We start from the raw sequence: 22,039 nt of genomic DNA, 5'->3' as shown, positions 1-22,039 counted from the left end.
CAAACATCAATGTATTAGCACCATGAAATTCGTATGTGCAACATTTCCTAATAGTTGAGAACCTTTTGCCATGCAAATGTTTCCCAAACATAAAAGTATTCACCGAGAGGTGAATTTACAAGTCTTGAAGATTTTTTATTCTTAAAACAAAAATCATTTTCTACATTCAGACAACACAAACTTGGAGTGCATAAACAACAGTCGTAGCAACAGCAGCATTCCTCAGCAATTCAAATGTTTCAGTCTTTTAAAATAGGCTGCTCCGAGGAAAAAGCATCTGCTTCAAGGAATAGATAAATGACTGAAATCCATTAACAGAGAAAACTGTTTCTTGTAGCATTGTGCAATTACTGAAAGATCTGATTTCTCTGTGCTTGAAACACTTGTGTTATTCAGTAAAGTTTGGGGGAATCTAACCAGAGCTGGTTAGAATCACAGAATCATAGAATGGTTTGAGTTGGAAGGGACCTTCAAAGGCCATCTTGCCCAACTCCCTGCACTGAACAGGGACACCCACAGCTCCATCAGGTGCAGAGTCCTGTCCAGTGTGATCTTTGGTGTCTCCTGGAACGCCTGGATCACCTCTCCAGGCAACCCTAACCTGGCAATTCTCAAGACAGAAATCTTGCAGACTCAACAAATACCTCAATTTGTGTTACAGTGTCATACTTTATCTGACCACTGCTGATGCCAAATCCACGGTGGCGACCAGGTGAGGGAAGAGAAGAGCAATCCTGGATCCAAACTGAACCCCGGAGATTGGGCTGATGCACGCGGAGAAAGAAAGGAATAGAGCAGTCCCAAGGGGAGAGTGATGTCAGGGTGGTGATGGAAACAGTTACTCACTGGATGTGAGAATTAATCATTAATTAATGACACTCTGAAAAAGGAGAAAACCCCGGGTGGATTTACAAGGTCGCTCATCTGTTGTTTAAACATGTGACCGTTGTGTTGGAGAGAAGTGTGAAAGCAACTGAGCTCAGGGCTTCTCCAGCTCCATAAAAACGTGGCTCGAGGTTTGAATTCGTTGGCCAAAAAAAGGGGGGAAGCCAATGAAGACCAAATGTGAGCGAGGACAGAAAACTCGGGAAAATACTTAAATTCTTCACGGCTTCCACAATTTCCTGGAATGCTCTCCAAGTATTTTATGCGGTCCTCAAGGATACCAGCGACCGTGCTCGGGAAGCTGTGTTGGTGACAGCAGCCAACACAGGTGCTGCCAGTCTGACCTGCTGCCAGAACCCAGTGCTGTGCCATGCAAGGTGTTGCAACAGGCACAGGTTAGCTCAGAAACACAGACCGTGGGCTCTCCCATATAAATTCCAGTGCTGGCTCTGGGACAGAGGCAGGGAGCACATCTGAGCCAGTGCAGTATGCAGCCTGCAGTGCAAAAGCAAAGAGCAGCCTGGAATGTGGAAAAATAATGCATTATTCACGAGAAGGATCGGCATTCAGCCTGGAACCAGCAGGGCTGACAAACTGCAGAGATGTTCCAGCAGCTGAACGAGGAAGGTTGCTGCCTACTTGCGCTTGAAAAGTTGAGACATGCAATGACTAAATGTGAGCCCTCTGGCGTGCTGTTCTGAGTTGAATCTCAGCTCAAATCTCACCTTTTTGGGGTGTTGCACGAAACTTTTTACCATAGCAGTGGTGAAGCCACTGCGTGATGGCAGTGCAGTCACTGACACCAGGGGCTGGGGACTTCCAGAGGGCACCAATGGTGAGCAAGGACTCACTTGCTCTTCTGGTGCTCTCAGGAATGGACAGCTGCAGCAAGGCATCAGAGGTTCCAGAAAGGGCTTCAAACAGGAGGTGACCTTAGGAGCACAGCCTGCAGGCAAACACAAAGCACCAGCTCCACCAGCTGAACCTGGATGTTCTGGTTTATCTACAGTTGACCAATGGTTGACGAATGGTTGACCATAAGCCAGCAGTTTGCCTTTGTGGCCAGGAAAGCCAATGGTGTTCTGGTTGATCAACAGTTGACCAACAGTAGACCATGAGCCAGCAACATGGCTGATGTGGCCAAGAAGGCCAACAAGCCTTGGGGCGCATTGCAGGGAGCATGGACAGTGGGGCGAGGGAGGATCTCCTCCATTCTGCTCTTCCCTGGGGAGGCCACATCTGGAGCACCAGCCTGTCCATCTCTCAGACCCACACAAATGAAATGCAGAACAATTCTGTGGATGTCTGGGGAATGGCACGTCGCACACAGTCTGGTCACAAGGCTGTTGATGGAATATTATGAATATAAATTCCTGCAGAAAGTGAACAAGGTGCACTTTCAAAACCCATTTGAGAAATAGGAACAAATAGTTATATCGGGTCTGAGAAACACTGCTGTGCTATGAGGAGAGCTGAGTTTCTCTGGATAAATCTATCTGTGCTTTTGCAGAAAATGAAAGTTTTGAGGTGCCCTTCACTAGTCATCTCCACACTCTCCAAAGCCATGCTTTTATAAATTTTCAGAGTTAAGTAGCAACGGGTAACTTAGCAACTTTCACTACTTCTCTGAAGTGTGCTACCTACAAAATACTCAAAGATTTGTCATCTTTTTTTAACATGCTCGGCTCTTAAAAAAAGCAATAATGAATGCAGATGAGTCGTCTACAAGGCTGGTGGTAGTCCAAGGATTCTGCAAGCACTTTGCAAACAAATAACCTCACCCACGTGAGTAATGACATTATTTGCAAGCAAGAGTGCCCTTGGTGGGTGCCTTGTAGATGATGGTCTACATGTGGTCCAGAAAAGTCAAGGCCAGATTTTAGTCCAGTGGTTGCAGTGGTGATGACCAAGGGCCCTAGCAAAAAATGAAATAGTACAGAGCTAGAAAGGACATTTATAGAATCACAGAATCATTAAGGTTGGAAAAGACCTCTTAGATCATCTAGTCCAATGGTCATGCCGCCCTCATCAAGCCCACCTTGGAGGATGCCGAAGTCAAAGCCTCCTGGACAGTCAGGCCTGATTTCTTATCACAAGTACAGTAATTGTACTGTAAGCCTATCAAGCCCTATGGCAATGGCTTCCCAGGTAGGGAGGTTGGACATGGTGGTGCTCAGAGCTCCTTTTGATTCCTTTACTGTAAGGGTGACAGAGCACTGGAACAGGCTGCCCAGAGAGGTTGTGTAGTCTCCTTCTATGAACATATTAAAGACTTGTCTGAATGCCTACCTGTGCGACCTACTGTAGGGTACCTGCTTTAGCAGGGGAGTTGGACTTGATGATCTCTTGAGGTTCCTTCCAACCCCTGCAATTTTGTGATTCTGCGATTCTTCATCTTTTGCCAGAGGCCACTCCTCTGCTGAAGGAACCTCCTTACACCACTGGGGATGTGTGGTCTGCTGCCACTCCTGACGATGGCAGTAAGTCTTGGGATCGGACACTGCCAATGAAGAGTCTTCCATTGGGTCATGGATTGTCTATGGTATCACAGATATGGAAATCAAAGGTTCAGGTCTTTCACACTGAGAAGAAGGAATGCATGCAGGGATATAACCTACTGCAGGGAAACTGCTTTAGGAGGGGGTTGGACTGGGTCATTTCTGGAAGTCCAAGTATCACAGGGATCCTGTGATATTTGTAATTTGGGCCACACTGAACCCGACCACTGACATCCAGCTTAAAGAGGTCATACGGAGCCCTGAAGCTGATCAGTAGTGGGCAAAAAAATACAGAAATCTTTAAGAGAAATGATTGGATCACAGAACTCCATGCCCTCAAGTCACCAGGAGAGCACTGCTCCCCAGTGCTGTTTGTATGTGCACCAGTAGCACTGGCGCAACCCAATCAACCAACACCATGTGGATCTAGAGTTTTGCAGTTAATTTAATTTGATGAACTCATTAACGCTGTCAGAAACACAGAATTGAACTGTCAGTGTTCTGGAGCACCATCTTATGCTGATCAGTCAAAATACTGAGATTTTCTCTTTCTCTGCTACTTTAATTTACTGTGGGTTTGAGCACATCTACTTTGGGCTTGCAGAGTTGAAGAGGTATTTGCAGCAGTGAGTAAATCCCAAATACAAAACAAGCATTTATCCCCAGAACCAGTATGAGTTACACAACGTCAGTAGTTAGAACCACTTTCATTTTGCTTTGATAAATATAACCTCCAAGAGGTTTCATTTTGAATGCATTGTGGAAGGCAAAGTGTGTGGCTGAAATGGATATTTCCTACCATCAGGCTCCAAGGTAAGGCTATTTTGATCAAGCACATTGGACAAATAGATTCCAGGCCTGGTGTTTCATTTCTACAGCATGGTGTACATTGACTATATCGATGCACTGTGATTTTTTTGATAGGGGTGTTGTAAATACGTGTTGTCGCAGCACAGAAGCCATCACTCTAATGGCCAACATCACATCTGAGCAAGCAAATATCAAACCTCATCATTTCCTAGGTCTTGAATTCATAGTGTTTCCCTAATACTAAACAGCACTACACCTGTAATTTTGAGGTTTATCTTCTAGTGTGCTTTGAATCAGCTCCAACTACTAAAAAATATAAAGGAAAATAAGGGTCACCCAATAAAGGTGACAACAGGGAGGCAGATGCCAAGCACTGAAGACAAAAACCCTTACTCTGGACGCTCTGTGCTCTTCAAAAGCTGCCCACTTGAACACAACTCATTGGGGTTCATCACTAAATGAGACTTCAGTGACCCCAATGCTGGTTTGAGATGGTGCTTTATGCGGATGATGACGCGGCTGTGCCTCCTCATCTCTCTTTAATTTGCACAAAGACAGAGTGCAAAAGTGTATTTGTGGGCTGGGGAAATAGAGAACAAATTGGAGAGGTGCCAATCACCCAGAAGAAACTACCGACTTCAAAAAGATGGAAGTTTACAACACAGTGAGCAAAAGAGTGATTTATGCTCAGAGGGATTATTTTGTTGTATCAGCCCGTACCTAAACGCTCGTGCTGCACATAACATGCCTTAACAAGATGTTTCGGGACTCTCTTTGAAAAAAGACAACTTTTAAAAAGAGAGGAGGTAGAAAAAGAGAGGAGGTAGCTCCTTACAAAGGAAAGGGGCAAAACGAAGCCATAAAGTCTGTGTAACAGATGATGAAATGAGCCCCAATTGCTGCCATCTGCTCGCAACCTTTGCCCAGCGAAATGGATTTCATGTGAGGTCAAGAAATCCCAAACTGCTATTTCCTCATTACTATTAATAAGGGCCAGGTGCCACATAAACCAGTGCTGGATCCAGATGTCCTTCATGTGGCTTTGATTACCCTCCTATGCTTGCATAATGATAGGAGGGAAAGCATTGTAAATGCACGCACAGAAACATATTTAATATTAATTTCTCTGCAATTGAATTACAGGAGATTAACACCACCATACACCTTCCCCTCCACTAAGTGTCCACAGTTCAGCTCTGTGGACATAACTCCTGCAAGGTGCAGTTCTTAAGCACCGAGCTACAGCCTGTGCAGCTGCTCTACAGGCTTCTCCCATACTTTTCATGACGGCATACAAGAACCAATTCCTCATGCAGGTGACAGCCAAGATGCAAGCAACCCTTCTCATTTGAATTTCATCAACAGCTTGTTGGGTAGCCTTGAGTGTCTAAAAAAGGATCAGTTTTCCCTGTCTCTGAAATGGGCACACTCATGTTGATCCAGAAAGACAAGAAGTATAGTTGTGTATTTTGATGGAATCACTTGAGTTGGAAGGGACTCTTAAAGGCCATCTGGTCTAGCTCTCCTTTTGGTTAAGGTCAGAATTCTACAGACAGGCATACCTACAACACGTGGTACTGGACGTTGTTTTGCACACACACAGGCGGCACGCAGGCACTGTCTGCATCTCTACAAACTTAAGCAGTTTGTAGATAAATAAGCTTATCTACAAACTAGATCAAGTCTCTGACTATAACATCAATCAAGATTTGTTGTAGAACCATCAGCATAGCTGTGAAATTCAGCTGGGGAGCACAGAGGCATTTCACATCCCGGACTGTACACAGATATCATTTAACCAGTTGCAATCTATGCTTGAATAAACTATGGAAAGATAAATTATTCCTGAATTCTGTCTTCCGACTTTCAGTCTTGCCAAACCCATCATCAGCATCACATTTCCTATGGACAAAACAAGCAGCGCGTGAAACTCAATCTTGCCAAACAAATGCAAATCCTCGCAGCGTATCTCTGCAGTCATCTCAGTGATAGCTCCACAACAAAAACACAACCTTGAGAAGCTCATGAATATCCACCCCAAACTGTGGCAACAAATGCTTTGGTGGAGACATGCATGCGAAATGAAAAATCCCACTGCTGCACCGCAATGAATTCTCGTGAACAAGCAGCACAGGATGGAAACACTCATTAGAGGGAGAATATCTGCCTCTGAAAAAAAACACTCTGCATACGAGATGCTTCATGATGACCTATGAAACACTCCTGCAGAATGAGCCTAAGCACTGATCGTGCACTTCCAAATCATCGCTGACTCTGTGGGGACACTGCGCATCATTTCTGCAACCTCTCTGATCTGCTGCTGAGCCTCTCCCAGTCTCTTTCAGCCCAGATCTGTACTTCTTGAAGATCTGACATGAGGCCAACGAAGGTGTAGGTACAAGAATTTCCCGTTTCATCTTTTTTTTCTAGGAATGCTGTCTTTAATTAGAACGATGTCAGTGCTCTGATTTGGAGCACGGCCCCTCAGAAACTGCAAGAACATAACTGCTGGAGCAGGGAATATTGGCACGGGAAAAGGAATGTCTCAAGCTGGCTTTGCTGTCAAAGTCAGCTCATTGTGCAGCTGAACCCTTCATCTGAGGCTCTGCTTTATCCAACTGTATCAGCCCAGTAAGGCAGTAGGGCCTCTCCTTTTGCTTGCTTAGCAAAATATAAAGCCCTAGGAAGGAGGGAGCAGTGCCTCGAATGCAGGAAGAAGTTCCTGGGGCTCCTGGAGCCCCCCTGGCTCTCCTTGTCTGCCTACGGTACACCCAAAGGAACTGCTCTGTGCGCGAGGCTGTTCCACTTCTAATCCTCTTTTTGCACATAATGCATATTTCTGATCACCGTGACCAGGCTGTGGATGTCCCTGCTCACTGCAGTTGGACTTGACGACCTCTGAAGGTCCCTTCCAACTCAAAACGATTCCGTGATTCTAAAAAAGCAAGTAAGCAAACAAACGGAAACCTCGAGTGGAGCAAAACTGAAAATGCGCATGCTGGGCAGCCTCTCGACAGAGGATCTGTTTAGAAAATAGAAAACCCTTCAGCTGTTCCTGAAGTGCATTAGGATGAATAAGCATATTTTTTCCCCGAAGTCAAAAGCAAGTGCAGCCACAATGCTTTTGTGCAGAGCTTTGTTAGAAATGGTAGTGGCGAAAAGTTCAGACTTGGCATACGTGTCTTTCTCAGCTTGGAAAACATTAAACTGAACAAACTCCTGCCTGTTCCTGGCTGTGCAGTCCAAGATGTGATTAAGTACAGAGGAATGCAATTCAGGGAAGACATGAATGGAGCGAGTGCTCTGCATAAATGGTTCTACGCTATGGCTGTTCCCTCCTAATGGGGCAGCAGGAACACAGGAAAAACTGCAGATCCCCGTGACAATTTTCTCAACTGCTATTTTTGAAAGTATCTATTTACTACGAGTCAGAAATAACCAAAAAAATATCCAAGTGCTATTCGCTGTCTTAGTTTGTCTTGCACATCTGACAGCACTTTGTAGAACTGTAGAATCACAGAATCGTTTGAGTTGGAAGGCCCCTTTAAAGGTCATCTTGTCCAACCCCCTGGGAATTAATAGGGACACCCACAGCTCCATCAGGTGCTCAGAGCCCCGTCCAGCCTGACTTTGGGTGTTCTCAGGGACATCCACCACCTCTTGGGATAACCTATTCCAATACTTCATAGAAGAGAATCATCGAATCATTAAGGTTGGAAAAGACCTCCAAGACCATCAAGCCCAACAATCAACTCATTATCATCATGCCTACTCATAGAATCATTAAGGTTGGGAAAGACCTCGCTCCCAATACAGTGTTAAATGCTCAACATTTAAGTGGCTCTTCTGGAGTCTTTCTGGGTTTGACATCCTTTAGGAGGCCCATAAACATGGTTTGTGGCGTGGAGGCACAAACTCAAAGCTTTCTCTGAAGCTAAATCTGTCTATAGGAGTGAATTGAATCATGCCAAGGAGTGCTTCTGGCACTGCAACAAGGTAATTTACAGCAGTGAAGTGTGAGAATGCTCCTTGGCACAGCTTTGACACTTTTCAGCCATCACATTCCCCAGCACTCCCAAGCACGCTGTGGGGACCATCCCCAGTGCTGCATGCAGCCACCAGGTCCTGCAGACCAAGGTGTTCCTGTGCCAGCTGGCTTCAGAATCACAGAACTTTTCCATGCACACAGACTTAGCCTGTGAGACTCAAGAACTGCTGCAATTCTTTTCAGCCTAATTGGGCAGGTAGAGCTGCCAGTGTGGTAGGCGAGCAGAGGTACTCTTCTAAATTTCATAGACTCATGAAGGTTGGAAAAAACCACTAAAGGTCATTGAGTACAAGCACCACCATGCCTACTGACCGTGTCCCTGAATAGCATCATAGAATCATTAAGTTAGGAGAAGACCTCTAAGATTATCAAGTCCAACTGTCACCCAGACCCACTGTGCCCGCTTTGGAGGATGCCAAAACATACACAGCAGTCCCAGATTCAAACATCAGCACACTGAGGCTTCTTCACGGCTCTTCAAGGTTAGGAATTACCCTCTCTGCAGAAAACTGGGGCTCCCAAGAGCCCATCTGTGGGGTTGAGGAACAACCCTCCCACGATGTCCGTGACCTCATGAGTGTGGTTTGGTGACAGCGTGCCCACTTTTTCCATTTGGTAACACAACCTCAACACTCAAGAGCCTCATCTGCTCTGCAACGCTGTACGGTTCCCACCATCTTCTGAAAGGAAAAGATTTCCATTCCAGTCTTTAAACACTCCCATGTGAGCTCCTCTGCTGTGAGGCTGTTTCTGTGCCTGTCTGGCATCAGATCAGTTCTCTTGACGCTCTTCTGGATTTGTTGTATGTATTGTACTACATGCCAGAGACACGATACATGTGATGTACATCTCCGTGAATTCCTTTAACGTTCCTCTGAATATCGAACAGCACAGCTCCAATGGCTGTTCGTTTGACAATAAAACAAAGGTTTTAATATTTAGCAGATTATTTAAGTCTCTCACCAGCTGTGACATGAACATGGTCCTGTTGTAAATTAGGATCTATGCTGGAAAAGAACTTTATTAGCTAGGACACAACAATTTTAGCAGTGGGAGAGAACAGTGTGATGGGTTATGTGGCTTAATACTCCATTACTGAAATAATCTCTTTATACAGTATTTTTTCTTTCAGGATGTGATCAGGACTGGCCCAACTCATTTGAAGGAGTCCCTCAGTGCCACATTTCCACATTTCTTGAATACCTCCAGCAAGTGAGCCCACCACCTCCCTATGCAGCCTGTTCCAGTTCCAGACCACCCTTTTGAAGAAGGAATTGTTCCTAACATCCATCTTGTCCATGCTTAGCTGGGCACGTTCAGCCTTGGAATGCATGGTGAAGTTGCTATCCCTGGAGGTGTTCAAGAAATGTGGAGATCATAGAATCATAGAATCACCAAGGTTGGAAAAGACCTAAAAGATCGTCCAGTCCAACCGTTCACCTATTCCCAACAGCTCCCACTAAACCACGTCCCTCAACACAACATCCAGCCTTTCCTTGAACACCCCCAGGCTCGGTGACTCCACCACCTCCCTGGGCAGCCCACTCCAGTGCCCAGGATGTGTCCAGATGTTCCAGTGTCCAGAGATGTGGCCCTTAAGGACATGCATGATTTGTGGGCACAGTAGGGATGGGTTGGACTTGGTGATCTGAGAGGTGTTCTTCAACTTGAATGACTCCATGACTCTGCGCTGTCTTTACAATGAACATTATGGCATTTTCTTCAGGAAGTCTTTTTTTGCTGGTCATGGAACTTGCTTGAATACAGCCAGGAAAACTGATCCTCTTTGACTCATCCCCTGTAACTGTTCTTAGCAATACTGCGAAGATGGGATATAATTTGCTGCTCTAGCAGAAAAGGGAAATCAGAAATTCCTGAAGCGGATGCTAATGCTACTGCTTTTGATGTGCGGCCAGTCCTGAATCAGAGACTGCTCAATTGATTTGCCTCTTACTTACCTTAATCCTTCATGTAAATGGATGTTGTCACCACATAATCGATCCATCTCATCAGAGGGTGAGAGGATCATCCCTTCAGATTGCTGAGGCCTTCTCTTCCATGGCTCCCAGGCAGTGTTCCACATTTCTTCCCATCTGTGGTTCAGCTGTTTCTGGACTAGACTGTAGCCCTTTGTGAAGTACCAACCAGACCAGGCTTTTCTTCCATGCCTGATGGGCAGGGGAAGGGCTGGCTGAGCATGTGTTAGACTGGGACCCTTTTAAAGATATTCTTACAGAGGGAAGATGCAACTCTACAACCACTACAACTGGCAGAGGTTGTAAAGGGCAGTGTGACGCTTGATAATATTTTTAACATGCTTCAGTTGGCTTTAAGCCAAACTGTCACAAACAGTTCAGGTACATTTGCTATGGAGAAAATGCATGACATGAAGTCCCGAAGACATCTGGAAGTGGGGGTATGGTTCAATGAATCCTTCTGGACTTCAAACTGGAGATGTTCCATTCATGCCTTTCCAGAACAGCGCTGACACCAATTCACAGTGTGATGTGTAGAGCTGCTAGTGGTGACACAAGTCCAGCTGGAAGACACCCGCTGGGGGTGTGCCTCAAGGGTTGTCACTGGAGCCACAACTATTTAGGATCTTCAGTAATGATTTAGATGAAAGGAGAGCATTCACCCCCAATGAGTGCAAAACTGTGAGAGCAGCAGATACACCAGATGGTTGGAGTGCCATTAGAGGGACCTTGGCAGACCTTACCAAACTGGTTGGTGTCCCATCCCTGGAGACAGCCAAGGTGAGGCTGAACGGGGATCTGAGTGCCTGATCCAGCTGTAGGTGCCCCTGCTCACTGCAGGGAATTGGACTAGATGGCCTTTAAAGGTCCCTTCCAACTCAAACAATCCCGAATCTTTCTCAGTGCCATGCCACCTAGAGAACGAAGGAAAGGCTGTGGGTATTATCTGCCTAGATTTTGGTACAGCCTTTGTCTCTGTCTCCCATGGTATTCCCCTGAAGAAGTTGGCAGATGGGAGTCACCGTCCCTGGAGGTGTTCCAGAACCACAGAGACGTGGCACTGAGGGACACGGTCAGTGGGTGTAATGAGATGGGCTGGGGTTGGTGATGTCAGAGGACTTTTCCAACCTGAAAGATCCTATGATTCTATCCAGCGAAAGGGCCAGATGCACTTTTATAGTTAGGAGAACAATTTCGGTCTATTTCAGCCTACATAAACATAAGGATGTAAATTTTCCACTCCTACCGATTAGCAGCGTGCCCTTTGGCTGGCCAAAATCTGCTTTCCTGAGTTTCAGATCCTTTTTGGCTCATTCGTCATCAATTCCAACAGAACGGGACTGGCAGCCTAACAATGTACTGACATTATTTTAGCACTCAGTTTTGGCTCTCTTATCCTCTTACTAACACACTGCTCCAGGGATTGAGAGGAAGTAAAATTGGGCAAGTTATTCACTTGATCTCCTATTTACCCTATTTTTCTATATTCAGAATCAGGATGAACATCATAGCGGAGGAAAAACAAGATAATAACATGCAGCACTTCCACGTAGAGCATTATTCCCAGCAAAGATGGTGGGTAAGAAAATGACATACAGTGACAGTATGACAGTACAAAATAGGAGGACAGGGACTGAGGCATGTTGGCTCTTTCCTTTCTCCAGGAAATTCCTTAAGATTGGTGCCATGTGCTGCAATCTGTCCCCTTCCCTAAGCCAAAGGATTTCTGCAAGGTGCCTTGGCAGACCCAGGGATAAATCTTTACTGGAAGGATCACCGAAAGACAAACTGATCTCCAACAGGAGATGCACACTTACCTCAATCTTATTTTTAAGTTGATGGCAGAATTATAATAAAAAGCCACCCCAAAATTACCCAAAGTGAATTTCAGCACATGTAGCTTTGAAGTGTTTTCAGCAATCGAAAATACGAAGAAATATAGATTTAATTACCAAAAAAAAAAAAAATTCACAATAATTTCCAATTAATGTATCTGATAAGATGTAAAAGAAACCCCAACAATCAGAAACACGGGATTGATCGCCATTAATGCTCTGCGTACAAGGAAAAACATGCTCAAAAATGCTGGAAATTTGTTCTGCTGGAGGGAGACGCTGAACATCTGGCTGTTCCTGAGAAAAGCAAAAGGGCTCCCTCTGGAGTGGATTCCGAAATCAACACAGGACTCAGATTTTAATAGGTGGGCAGCAGAAATGAAAATCAGTAACAAAGCAAACGCGTTCTTGCCTCTTGTTGGTTTGCTCATCCTGCGCACAGTGAGCACAGCAGACTAATTCAAGCAGACTAAACCATGATTGAGAGATATGGATCCATGCCTAGAATATTAAGTCATTAATTAGTTTTCATGCATGGGCTTGTATGTGGCAAAGAGGCAAATCAAGGATACCTGAAGAGACAAGAAAGCTTTCCTAGCGAGGAAAACACTCCAAGGAGTTGCCAAGAAAACACATTACAAAGCCAGCTGAGAATCCAAATTTTCAACCCTGGATGGTCATGCACAATTCTATGAAAACCCAACATGGCCACCGCTTGCGTGCTCACAGCAATCAACTTCATTTGAAAGGGAGAGAGGAAAAGCTTTATGGATGTACACAAAACCATGCTCTGCTGAATAATCACGGGGGTTGCTTTCAAACTCACCCGTGATGAAGACCCTCCCATTCCCGTGGCTTATTTGCATACAAGCCAGTGAACAGAAATTTGTATTTTCATGCAGAAAGAAGAAAAAAGATCACCTACAAACTGAAGTCAACTTACTGCCTGTTTTTGCTCTTCTTCCTATAATGGTTGGCAAAAGATAAAGGTGAAGAAAGAAACAGGACAGATTAATTACCACGTTACAAGGGAACACGCATGCACATAATATACAACAGATCCAATGAAGGAGGAGAACGTGGCAAACTGTAGGAACATCCGCAGTCACAAACAGAAACAATCAAGTTGGGTTAAGAGCTACATGGGAATGTAAAGGTGTAATCTGTCCCATTTTAAAAGATTACTTTTGTCTAAATGGCCATTGGTGTTTGGGAACATTGGAAACATGGAATGCAGATCACTGTGGGCTAGGACTCTCTTCCTGTCCCAGACTCAGAAACGACTCTCCAGATGTCTTCAAGACAACCTTGCTTTCAGACTGAAAAGCTTGCCAATGCCACTTGAGGTGTGCAATCAATGCACTGCTTCTGGTTCCCTGCCATCACGAAGACTGAAAGTGTCATAACCTGAGAGGCAAAGTATCACCTTTCTGATCATGGAGTGAGCACTGGGCCTGCAGTGAGCTCTGCAGATTGGGTTTCAAAAGGGCAAATTTATGCGAGGTGGGCTCTTTGGGCTTTTGAACTAAATCATACCTACAATGGGAGAAGAGAAACTGGGAGGCACTAGAATCAAAGATATAAAGTAGATACAAAGATGGAGAGAATGATATTGCTGTTGCAATTCAACTTTGATCAGTACAGAGCACGCTAATTTGAAAGACCAAAAATGGTGAAATATGGATGAATTTATGCTCTTTGAATCAGAGCAATGCATGCTATGACCCTTCTGAGCCAGTGGGATCACTCTCCAACATCAACCATACAAGCATTTCTCGTGCCACTGTGCAAAATCATAGCAATCACTGAAATATCACATAGTCAAGAGTTACTTTCTAAGTCAAATGCTTTCACACATTTTGTCCTTGCCTATATAAGAATGGGCTTCATAACAGTGGGTACACTGTGTTTGTTGCATGAGTTTGCTTCCACGGAGGAAGGCAGCAGCTGTGGGGGGGTAGCAACAGTGTGCATTAGAAGGAAAGGTTGGCAGTGGGTTTTTTTTTGTTTTGTTTGTTTGTTTGTTTGTGCAGAATCAGCATTTCCAGCTTTTTTTGAAGATAACAGCATGCATTCTCCCCAGTGGTGGCTTTGCACAAAGTGCAGAGAGCAGCAGGACTGCTCCCCAGTGCATCTCTCCAGAAAGCAGTTCATGCAATTAAAATGAATGGAATAGAAGTTGCTTCTGACCTTGAAAGGCTGGGATCCCTGTATCCCCCTTCTCTCATTTATGCCCTGACCACCCAGAGCCTGACCTCAAATTTAGATTGGGTTCTTCTCACCAACCACTACCCCAAAAGAAAGTGATGTGTTCCTGAGGGCACTGCAGAGATGTCTGGTAATGTATAACCACATAATCCCTCATTTCTGAGTGGATACTTTTGTTTTTTCTCCCAAGGTTTGGGATTCAGGTGCACATTTAAGTACTGATGCAGCAGAACTTGGTGCCCGTGAGCCATGAGCCCCACCAGCTGCTGGTGCCCCTCCCTTGCTCCCATGTTTCCAGTTGTTCCTTCTCCCAGCGCAAGGACTCACAGGACCAGATGGTGAGCCAGGACAGGGAAAAGATCTTAAACAACCTCCACTCTACAAAAAAAAAAAGTTGTTAGTTTGAAAAATGAGGCTTTAGTATTAACTACAGATGTGGAAAAAAAACAAAAGCCACACAAAAAAAACTTCTCAAGAAGTTGCAGTGCTGTGCAAGAAGAACCAAGCATTTGTAAGATAAATCATCAAATCAGCCAGTGAGGAAATTACCATTGAGGAAATAGAAAAAAGTGAAATGGGATCTGTCTGCTGAACATCCTCCTAGCTTAAGGCAAAAACCCTGCAAGAAGGCAGACAATCATCACCACTGACTGCTTATTACAAGAGTGCAGGCTAATGGCACTAGGTGATTACGTGAGACTTCAGGATAAAAATGGACAGCTAAGCCAATAGCCTGGATGAGGAAAAGAAGAGAAAAATGATTTGAACAGGGCAGCTGAGGGCACTGCGGGCAGATGAGAGGCAGGCAGGCTGCTGAAGAGTTGGACTCGATGATCCTTATGGGTCCCTTTCAATTTGGGGTAGAATCACAGAATCGCGGATTCACAGAATCATTGAGGTTAGAAAAGACCTCCAAGATCACAAAGTCCAATCCCAACCCATTCCCACCACGCTCACTGACCATGTCCCTCAGTGCCACATCCACCCTTTTCTTGAACACCTCCCTTGGCAGCTTGCTCCAATGCCTGAACGTTCTTTGGGATAAGAAATTTTTCCTAATACCCCACTTGGATACTCTATGAATCTATGGAACTGGTGCTGGTTGACATCTGGATGGAGCTTGGTGGTCATCTGGTGATGAGTGTCAATTTGAGGAACAAAACCTTGCCCTAAGGAACCCACAGTGCGCTTCAAGATGCATTGGACAGTGCAGCAAAACACCACTGCCAGCATTTAGAGAAGAGCTGAGTGCAACCAGAGCATGTACTGGACAATCCTCCAATACATCCCCACCATGGTGGAATCAAGTCCTTCCGATGATGCCAAGTCACTGTCTGTTCTTCTGTAGGCAGAAGAACAAGGAAAGATGTGGAGCTCTGTGTGAAGAGCAACCTGAAGCGCAGGCTGTAGCAGTGTGGGAAGATGGATTTCAGGTTGGATATTAGGAAACATTTCTTCTCCAAAAGAGCAGTGCTGCAGTGGCACAGCTGCCCAGCGAGGTGGTGGGGTCACCAAACCTGGAGGTGTTCAATGTGAAGAATGTGGAGATGTGGCACTGAGGGACGTGGGCAGGGGGCATGGTGGGGTGGGTTAACAGCTGGCCCATTCTGAGCATTACATTGAGTCAATTTTCAGTGTATAGAGGTCATAAGTGAGAATGAACAAAATGGCAGAGAGAAAAAAAAATCAGAAAAGGCGTAAAGGAATTCTGTGACAAATAATGCTGGAGAAATCATCAGGGCAGAGTGAAAACTCCCCCTTTTCATTTTAACTAACAGCACCCAGTGAAAACAAAGATGCCCAATATCAGTTAATCACCTTGTCTCCTCTGTATTTAATGAAAAAAACCAGATGAACCCACAGAGAACAACAATGCCTTTCCTCCCTTCCCTTTTACAGAGGGAGCTGGGATACCAGACATTCAAATAACCAAAGTTAAGATCAATCCAACTCTAAATGGTGAACTGAAGGCAGCATTAAAAATGCAGAAAATACTGTATAAGAAAATGGAAAAAAACATAAAAGCTTAACAGCTGATCTAAATTATAAATGAAAACTTTTAAGTGCGCCAAATGACAAGAGAAGATAAAACTTGAACTAAAAATTCATGTCTGACAGGGCTAAAACCACCAAAAAGGAGACTTTGAAATGAACACATACCAGAGGTGGTGTGCACTGCTTCTTGATAGCAAAGATGGTAACATTTTTAGTATAGGAGCAGGAATTACTGTTTCTTCTCTGTATTTGAGTAATAGGAGGATAAAGTGCCTCCCCCTGGGAGTCAGAGAAATGCTTTCCACCAATACTGAGAAAAGGTGTTAAAGAGGATCTGCTGGTGTCTTTAGATCAACAAGGCTGTAATTACATGAGTGGTTATCTTGTCCAGCCAAGGTAATCTTCAACAGACTCCAGAATACCAAGGATTGGGATGTGCTGTAGTACTCATACTCAAAAAGGAAGACAAGACAACTCATTAAGTGCAAACATCTTGCCTTGTCATTAATTCACTGAGGTGCTGATACAAGGCTCGAGTCGTAAGCAACACATGAAGCTTCATGGCTTTGCAGAAAAGAGGTCTTGCCAAATAAATCTGATTTTGTTGTTTGGATCATGTTACAAGTTTGACTTGTAAAGGAGCTGCACAGATGCAGTGTATCTCACTATGAGGGAACTTACTGGTGACACCCCATTAACCAGGTAGCACTGCTCACAACAAACAAGGCACATCAAGTGCAGCGAGAATGGGACAACTACAGATTTCAGAGAAAAGATTGAAAAGGGCCACCAGTGACATATCTGCAAAGGGAAAAACCAGGGACACCAAGAACTCCTTCATTTAATGGAGGGAGAACCCTATGGAATCATGGAATCATTAAGGTTGGAAAAGACCTCTAAGATCATCAAGTCCCACCGTAATGCAACACGTAAAACCAAGTAATGACAAAATGGCCACGGGCTCTTGGGATAACTCAGGTTGGAGGGGACCTCAGGAGGTCTCCGGTCCAATCTCCTCCCAGGACAGAATCAACTTCATCCCAGGCAGGTTGCTCAGGGCCCTGTCCAGTTGGGTTTCAGAAACCTCCAAGCATGGAGCTGGCACAGCCCCTCAGGGTTCCCCAGCATCCTCCTGGGGAAGCTCTTCCTCATCCCTCTCCCATTTCTCCCATTGCATACTGTATCTCTTAGATCAAAAACACTTTGAGTGAGGACAGTGTTTTCCCATTCGTTTTATAGAATGAGACCCGTGTCCAGTTTGAAGAATGCAAAGAAGAAACGCACAACAATATTTCAGAGTCTGGTGATGAACTGTGAGCTTAGCTCTGGCAGTAGGCTCTGAAAAGAATAATCAGAAATCCAAAGAATAACGTATGCTGTAGATTAGAACAACACCGAGTGATGAAACAGAGAGACCCAACCAACACTGGGTTGGTGCACTACTGCTTTGTGAAACACACTGCCATGCTTTGCCAAGAGGAGCTGCTATACAGCTGCTCTGCATATAATGCATTTTCCAATTACGCTCAGGAGAATGGAAACATCACCCACAACACCGTGCAGATTGTTACCAAATCTAACACTTCTCCAAAACCTTCCAATGCTCTTGGCATTTTAACTCCAAAAGCAGCATATGAGTCTGAAATATCACTGTCCATCTGCACCCATGTGCGGAGCCCACAACGAAATGACTTTTTGCAAACTCCTTCTATTCCTTATAAAGGTTTTATAAAGGTAAGACAGCAGTGCAGGAGTGTCAGAACAGGGAACCCCAGACTGTGCAGAGGATGCACTGCATTTCTGACTCCCAGTGCCTTACTTTGAGTAGCTTCATCAGCCCTTCGAGCTGCACCATCAGTTCCCTTCTGCTTTCCTGAAGCGCAGACATCCTCTGTTCCAGCTCATCCTTTCTCTGCCTGTTCAGGTGACGGGAGAGAATTCAGAAAAGAAACTGAGTATTTAGAAATTGAGGAAATTCACAGATAAAATCTGTTCTTTTTGTCACTTCCTACTGCTTTCAATTCATAAAAATACAGCAAAACACCGTACAACAGCCACAAATCCTATCCATAACAGTCTCTCCACTTACACTCTACAAATCTACAGTTAGCATCTTGGTTGTAGGAAGCCTTTTTATTCATTTTGTGTTTGCACATTTGGATTTTGTGTTGAGGGACATGGTTTAGTGAGTACTATTGGTGATAGGTGGATGGTTGGACTGGACGATCTTGAAGGTCTTTTCCAACCTTGGTGATTCTGTGATATTTTTTTCTTTCCAGAGGGCTGTATTTTGAGAAAAAAAACCAACTTCCTTTTCAGAACACTCTGCACATCAGAGCCAGGCGTCCTGCAGAGCCTTCAGAATGAGCTATGGGAGGAAAGAAAGAAAGGAAAAGAGCAGAGAAGAGCAGAAAAGGCTGCAGATGTTTGGATCTATCACCTCTCTGGATGGAGGCTCGGCAGAGCTATTTCTGCCCAGCAGTGTCACATGCAGAGCCCAAAACCCACGGAGAAGAATAGGAGGCAATAAGTGTCTTTCCCTTTCCTTGGCATCAAAAAACCGCTGCACTTCTGCAGATGCCTATCTGGGGGAGATGTAAGGAAACGTGGCCATATGGTTCTGCTTTATATGTAAAAAAATAGTGGCTAATATAAAGGGAAATTCAAAGACAAACTGTCAACACGTGTCAGAAGTTCATTCTCTGATACGATTTAAGAAATGCCGGACCCCACAAATCACAGCCATAGGTATTAATAAATAACAGTAAGGAAAAACAGATGGGCACGGCTTCTCCGTTCACTCACAGTTATTTTTGTGAGTACCATAACGTCTCACTCCAGAGTTAAAGGCACCACGTACTGCAGACCGAATGTTTGGATGGTGTCTGTGTTCTTCCACAGTGCGCAATGGATACAGCATTCTGGGAATTCCAATAAACCAATCGGACATCAGAATCTGGAACTCAGACTGCATCAGTCCAGTGAGTGCAGCAAGCTTTTGTTATGGTGGCTGTGTCACACAGCAAGCACTCACCCCAGCCAGAAAGCTGTTCAGGTCACTTTATAGAATTCTTTCTGTACTGGTTCTTAAAAATACAGAAAACTATGAAGTATTTGCTATTTTAGGCATTTTTAAAATGTGTATTTTGGAGAACGTGGTTACTAAGTGCCCACACCTGTCACAAAAAGAAGGCAATAAGGAGATGGCAGAATACCCCAAGTTGGAGGGGCCCCATAAGGATCATCGAGTCCAACTGTGCTGTGATGGTACATTCATCATCACCTGAAATATGAGCACCTGATGGAGCTGTGGGTGTCCCTGTTCTCTGCAGGAGAGTGGGTATAAAGGGCCTTTAAAGGTCCTTTCCAACTCAAGCCATTCTATGACTCCACAAATACTGTAAAAATCAACATATTGAATATGTACAGCTCTCTCAATGCAGCTGTTAATTAAGAATCAACACCCATGTGTCCATCTGACTTCAGCTGACATTATCTGTTTTCTTTTTCGATGGCTTTTGGTGAAGAAAGAAGAGGAACTGCTTATCAATGACAAAAGATGTTCAGTGATATAAAACAAAAATGACAGCCCCCAGGGACATAAATGGAGAGATGCAGTCTGAGGCTCATGCCTGGAACAAACTGGTCATGGCACCTGTGTATAAATCAGCATCCTGAGCATTCGTAAGCAGAAGAAACAAAGAACATCAGGGCACTCATCCAAGGTTACATTTGCCAACAATGTGGTAGAGCTGACTCATGCCTACGGGCTGTGCTGTCTGCAGATTCTTCAACCTGGGACAAGCTGATTTTCCACAGATTAACGTTTTTGTGCTTTTGTAGCCTAAACTCTACACAGCAATTGAGACAATTTGGTAACGCGTGCTTCGATGAAATCAGGGGCAAAGTCAGCCCAGAAAAGGAGACAAAAGGTTTGGAAACAGCACTGGGCATGGGAAGGTCAGAAATAACACACAGACTTTTAGTCCTCTGAGCACAGACAGAGCACAGACACCAACTAGAAATCACATTAAGGTATCAAGGGAAATAGTGTCTCCTTCATCTCTAAAAGGGTAAATATGGGCACAGAAGGACATGGGCAGTGGGCATGGTGGGAAGGGTTGGGGTTGGACTTGGTGATCTTAGAGGTTTTTTCCCACATTAATGATTCTATTATTCTAAAATAAAAACTTGAGTGTCTGACGTGGATGCTTCAGCCATCAGGGAGGGCCTGGCAGGAGCACAACAGGGAATAAATTCTTACGCCATGTGATGCAGAAGGCCAGACTGAAAATCAGGATGGCTCTTGGCCGTTTGTGCATGCATTTTTCTGTGCAGTCACCCTTCTGTCCTTCAGTGTATCTCCTACGTGACGATTGCGTTCACAAACTTGAAAGCCAGAAGTGGCTGCAATGACCATTCAGGTTTTTCTGCTAACAAAATACAACTCAAATTCCTCCCAGTTAACTTTATTTTTGAAGAACACCTACAGAAAAACTCACTGCTCTTGTGATTATTGCCTCACTTCAGAAAACACGTGCTTTTATTGTGGTCTGAATGTGCCTTGTTTCCTGTTTAAGCTCTTGGTTCTTATTGCATCTTTTTCTGCTGGAGCAAACACACACCAAGCTGCCTCACAGTATCCGTTTCTGCAGCTCTTGCTTAATGTCTGTTGACATCTTCTGCATCCTCTCCAGTTCTTAAACATTTAAAGAATCTGTACATACCTACATGAAGCACATGAAGCTGAAAAATATCTGTGCTGCTGTCATTAGGAAAGAGGATGAAAATATCAGCAAGATGTGAGATATCAGCAAGATATGAGATGTGAAAAGCACTAAAATACAGCAGGATCTGTATGAAAAACTAACAAAAGAAGCTGAAATATTTATGTTTGCCAGCAAAGGACTTGAGTATACCATGCAGAAACTGTCTTGCAGGCTCCATTCCAAAAGCGTTACACTTTATGGAAAACCTACAATTGTGCCACTTCATAAATGGATAGAAAAAAAAAACCCAAAAAACAGCAAATGGAATACAGTGTAGTTTTCAGAGAGCTGTTGCTGCTTGGATTTTAGAACCTACTTTAGATTACGAACACAATTTTTGAAGGTTCGGCTCTGAATTAACTTGTAGCAGAAGATGAAATAAAATACAGCTAGAGAACACCCTTGTGACTACCCAAACTATGAAACACTTTATTCTATAAATACCGTCAATTTCTCCCTGTCACTTAAAAATGTGAACTTAAAGAAGCTTAGAAGATTGTTCACCAACTGTGGGTGTATGTCTGAATATTTGTAGGCAGGAACTTTCAGAGTTTCACTGATTAATCTCGCATTCATCTTCAACTCGACCCTTTTGAGCAGCACATAATAAGCAGTTAATACCATTTTTCTTCTCAGTTATTCTTCTTTGTAAACAGTTTTCTGAACTGTACAAAGAGAACCTGTGTTCAGAGACATTTCCATTTCCTTATAAATCCATTTCTAAAAGGGAAAATCGCAATACGCTGTCACTCTTTGGAACTCAGCAGCTCAAAGCAAAGCTTTGAGGTTACCAAAACCATGCTGATATTATGGAATCACAGAATCATAGAATCACAGAATCATAGAATCACCAAGGTTGGAAAAGACCTAAAAGCTCATCCAGTCCAACCGTTCACCTATTCCCAATAGCTCCCACTAAACCATGTCCCTCAACACAACATCCAGCCTTTCCTTGAACACCCCCAGGCTCGGTGATTCCACCACCTCCTTGGGCATCCATTCCAGTGCCTGACCA

The 22,039-nt window shown here is 44.3% G+C and overlaps 1 protein-coding gene across 15 annotated transcripts in view; it reads right to left on the bottom strand.

The window, feature by feature from the left end:
- The window catches only part of DTNB (dystrobrevin beta), a 141,129-nt gene that overhangs the window by 22,818 nt on the left and 96,272 nt on the right, over positions 1-22,039 (bottom strand). For 8 of the 15 annotated variants that reach the window (XM_042809495.1, XM_042809504.1, XM_042809486.1 and 5 more), the window contains 2 exons: positions 18,075-18,171; positions 12,996-13,016 (listed from right to left, as the gene is read on the bottom strand). In XM_042809495.1, the coding sequence (XP_042665429.1) occupies positions 12,996-13,016; positions 18,075-18,171 (118 nt within the window). Of the gene's footprint in view, positions 1-11,101; positions 11,132-12,995; positions 13,017-17,232; positions 17,442-18,074; positions 18,172-22,039 lie in introns of those variants that run through there. The other 7 variants (XM_042809463.1, XM_042809518.1, XM_042809527.1 and 4 more) reach the window with 3 other exon arrangements.

The sequence above is a fragment of the Centrocercus urophasianus genome, unplaced genomic scaffold (assembly GCF_019232065.1).
Source record: "Centrocercus urophasianus isolate 14NV4802_14NV808 unplaced genomic scaffold, USGS_Curo_1.0 seq_10, whole genome shotgun sequence".
Taxonomy (NCBI): Eukaryota; Metazoa; Chordata; class Aves; order Galliformes; family Phasianidae; genus Centrocercus; species Centrocercus urophasianus.
The sequence above is the reverse complement of the archived record's forward strand: the minus strand, read 5'-3'. Positions and strand labels throughout refer to the sequence as shown.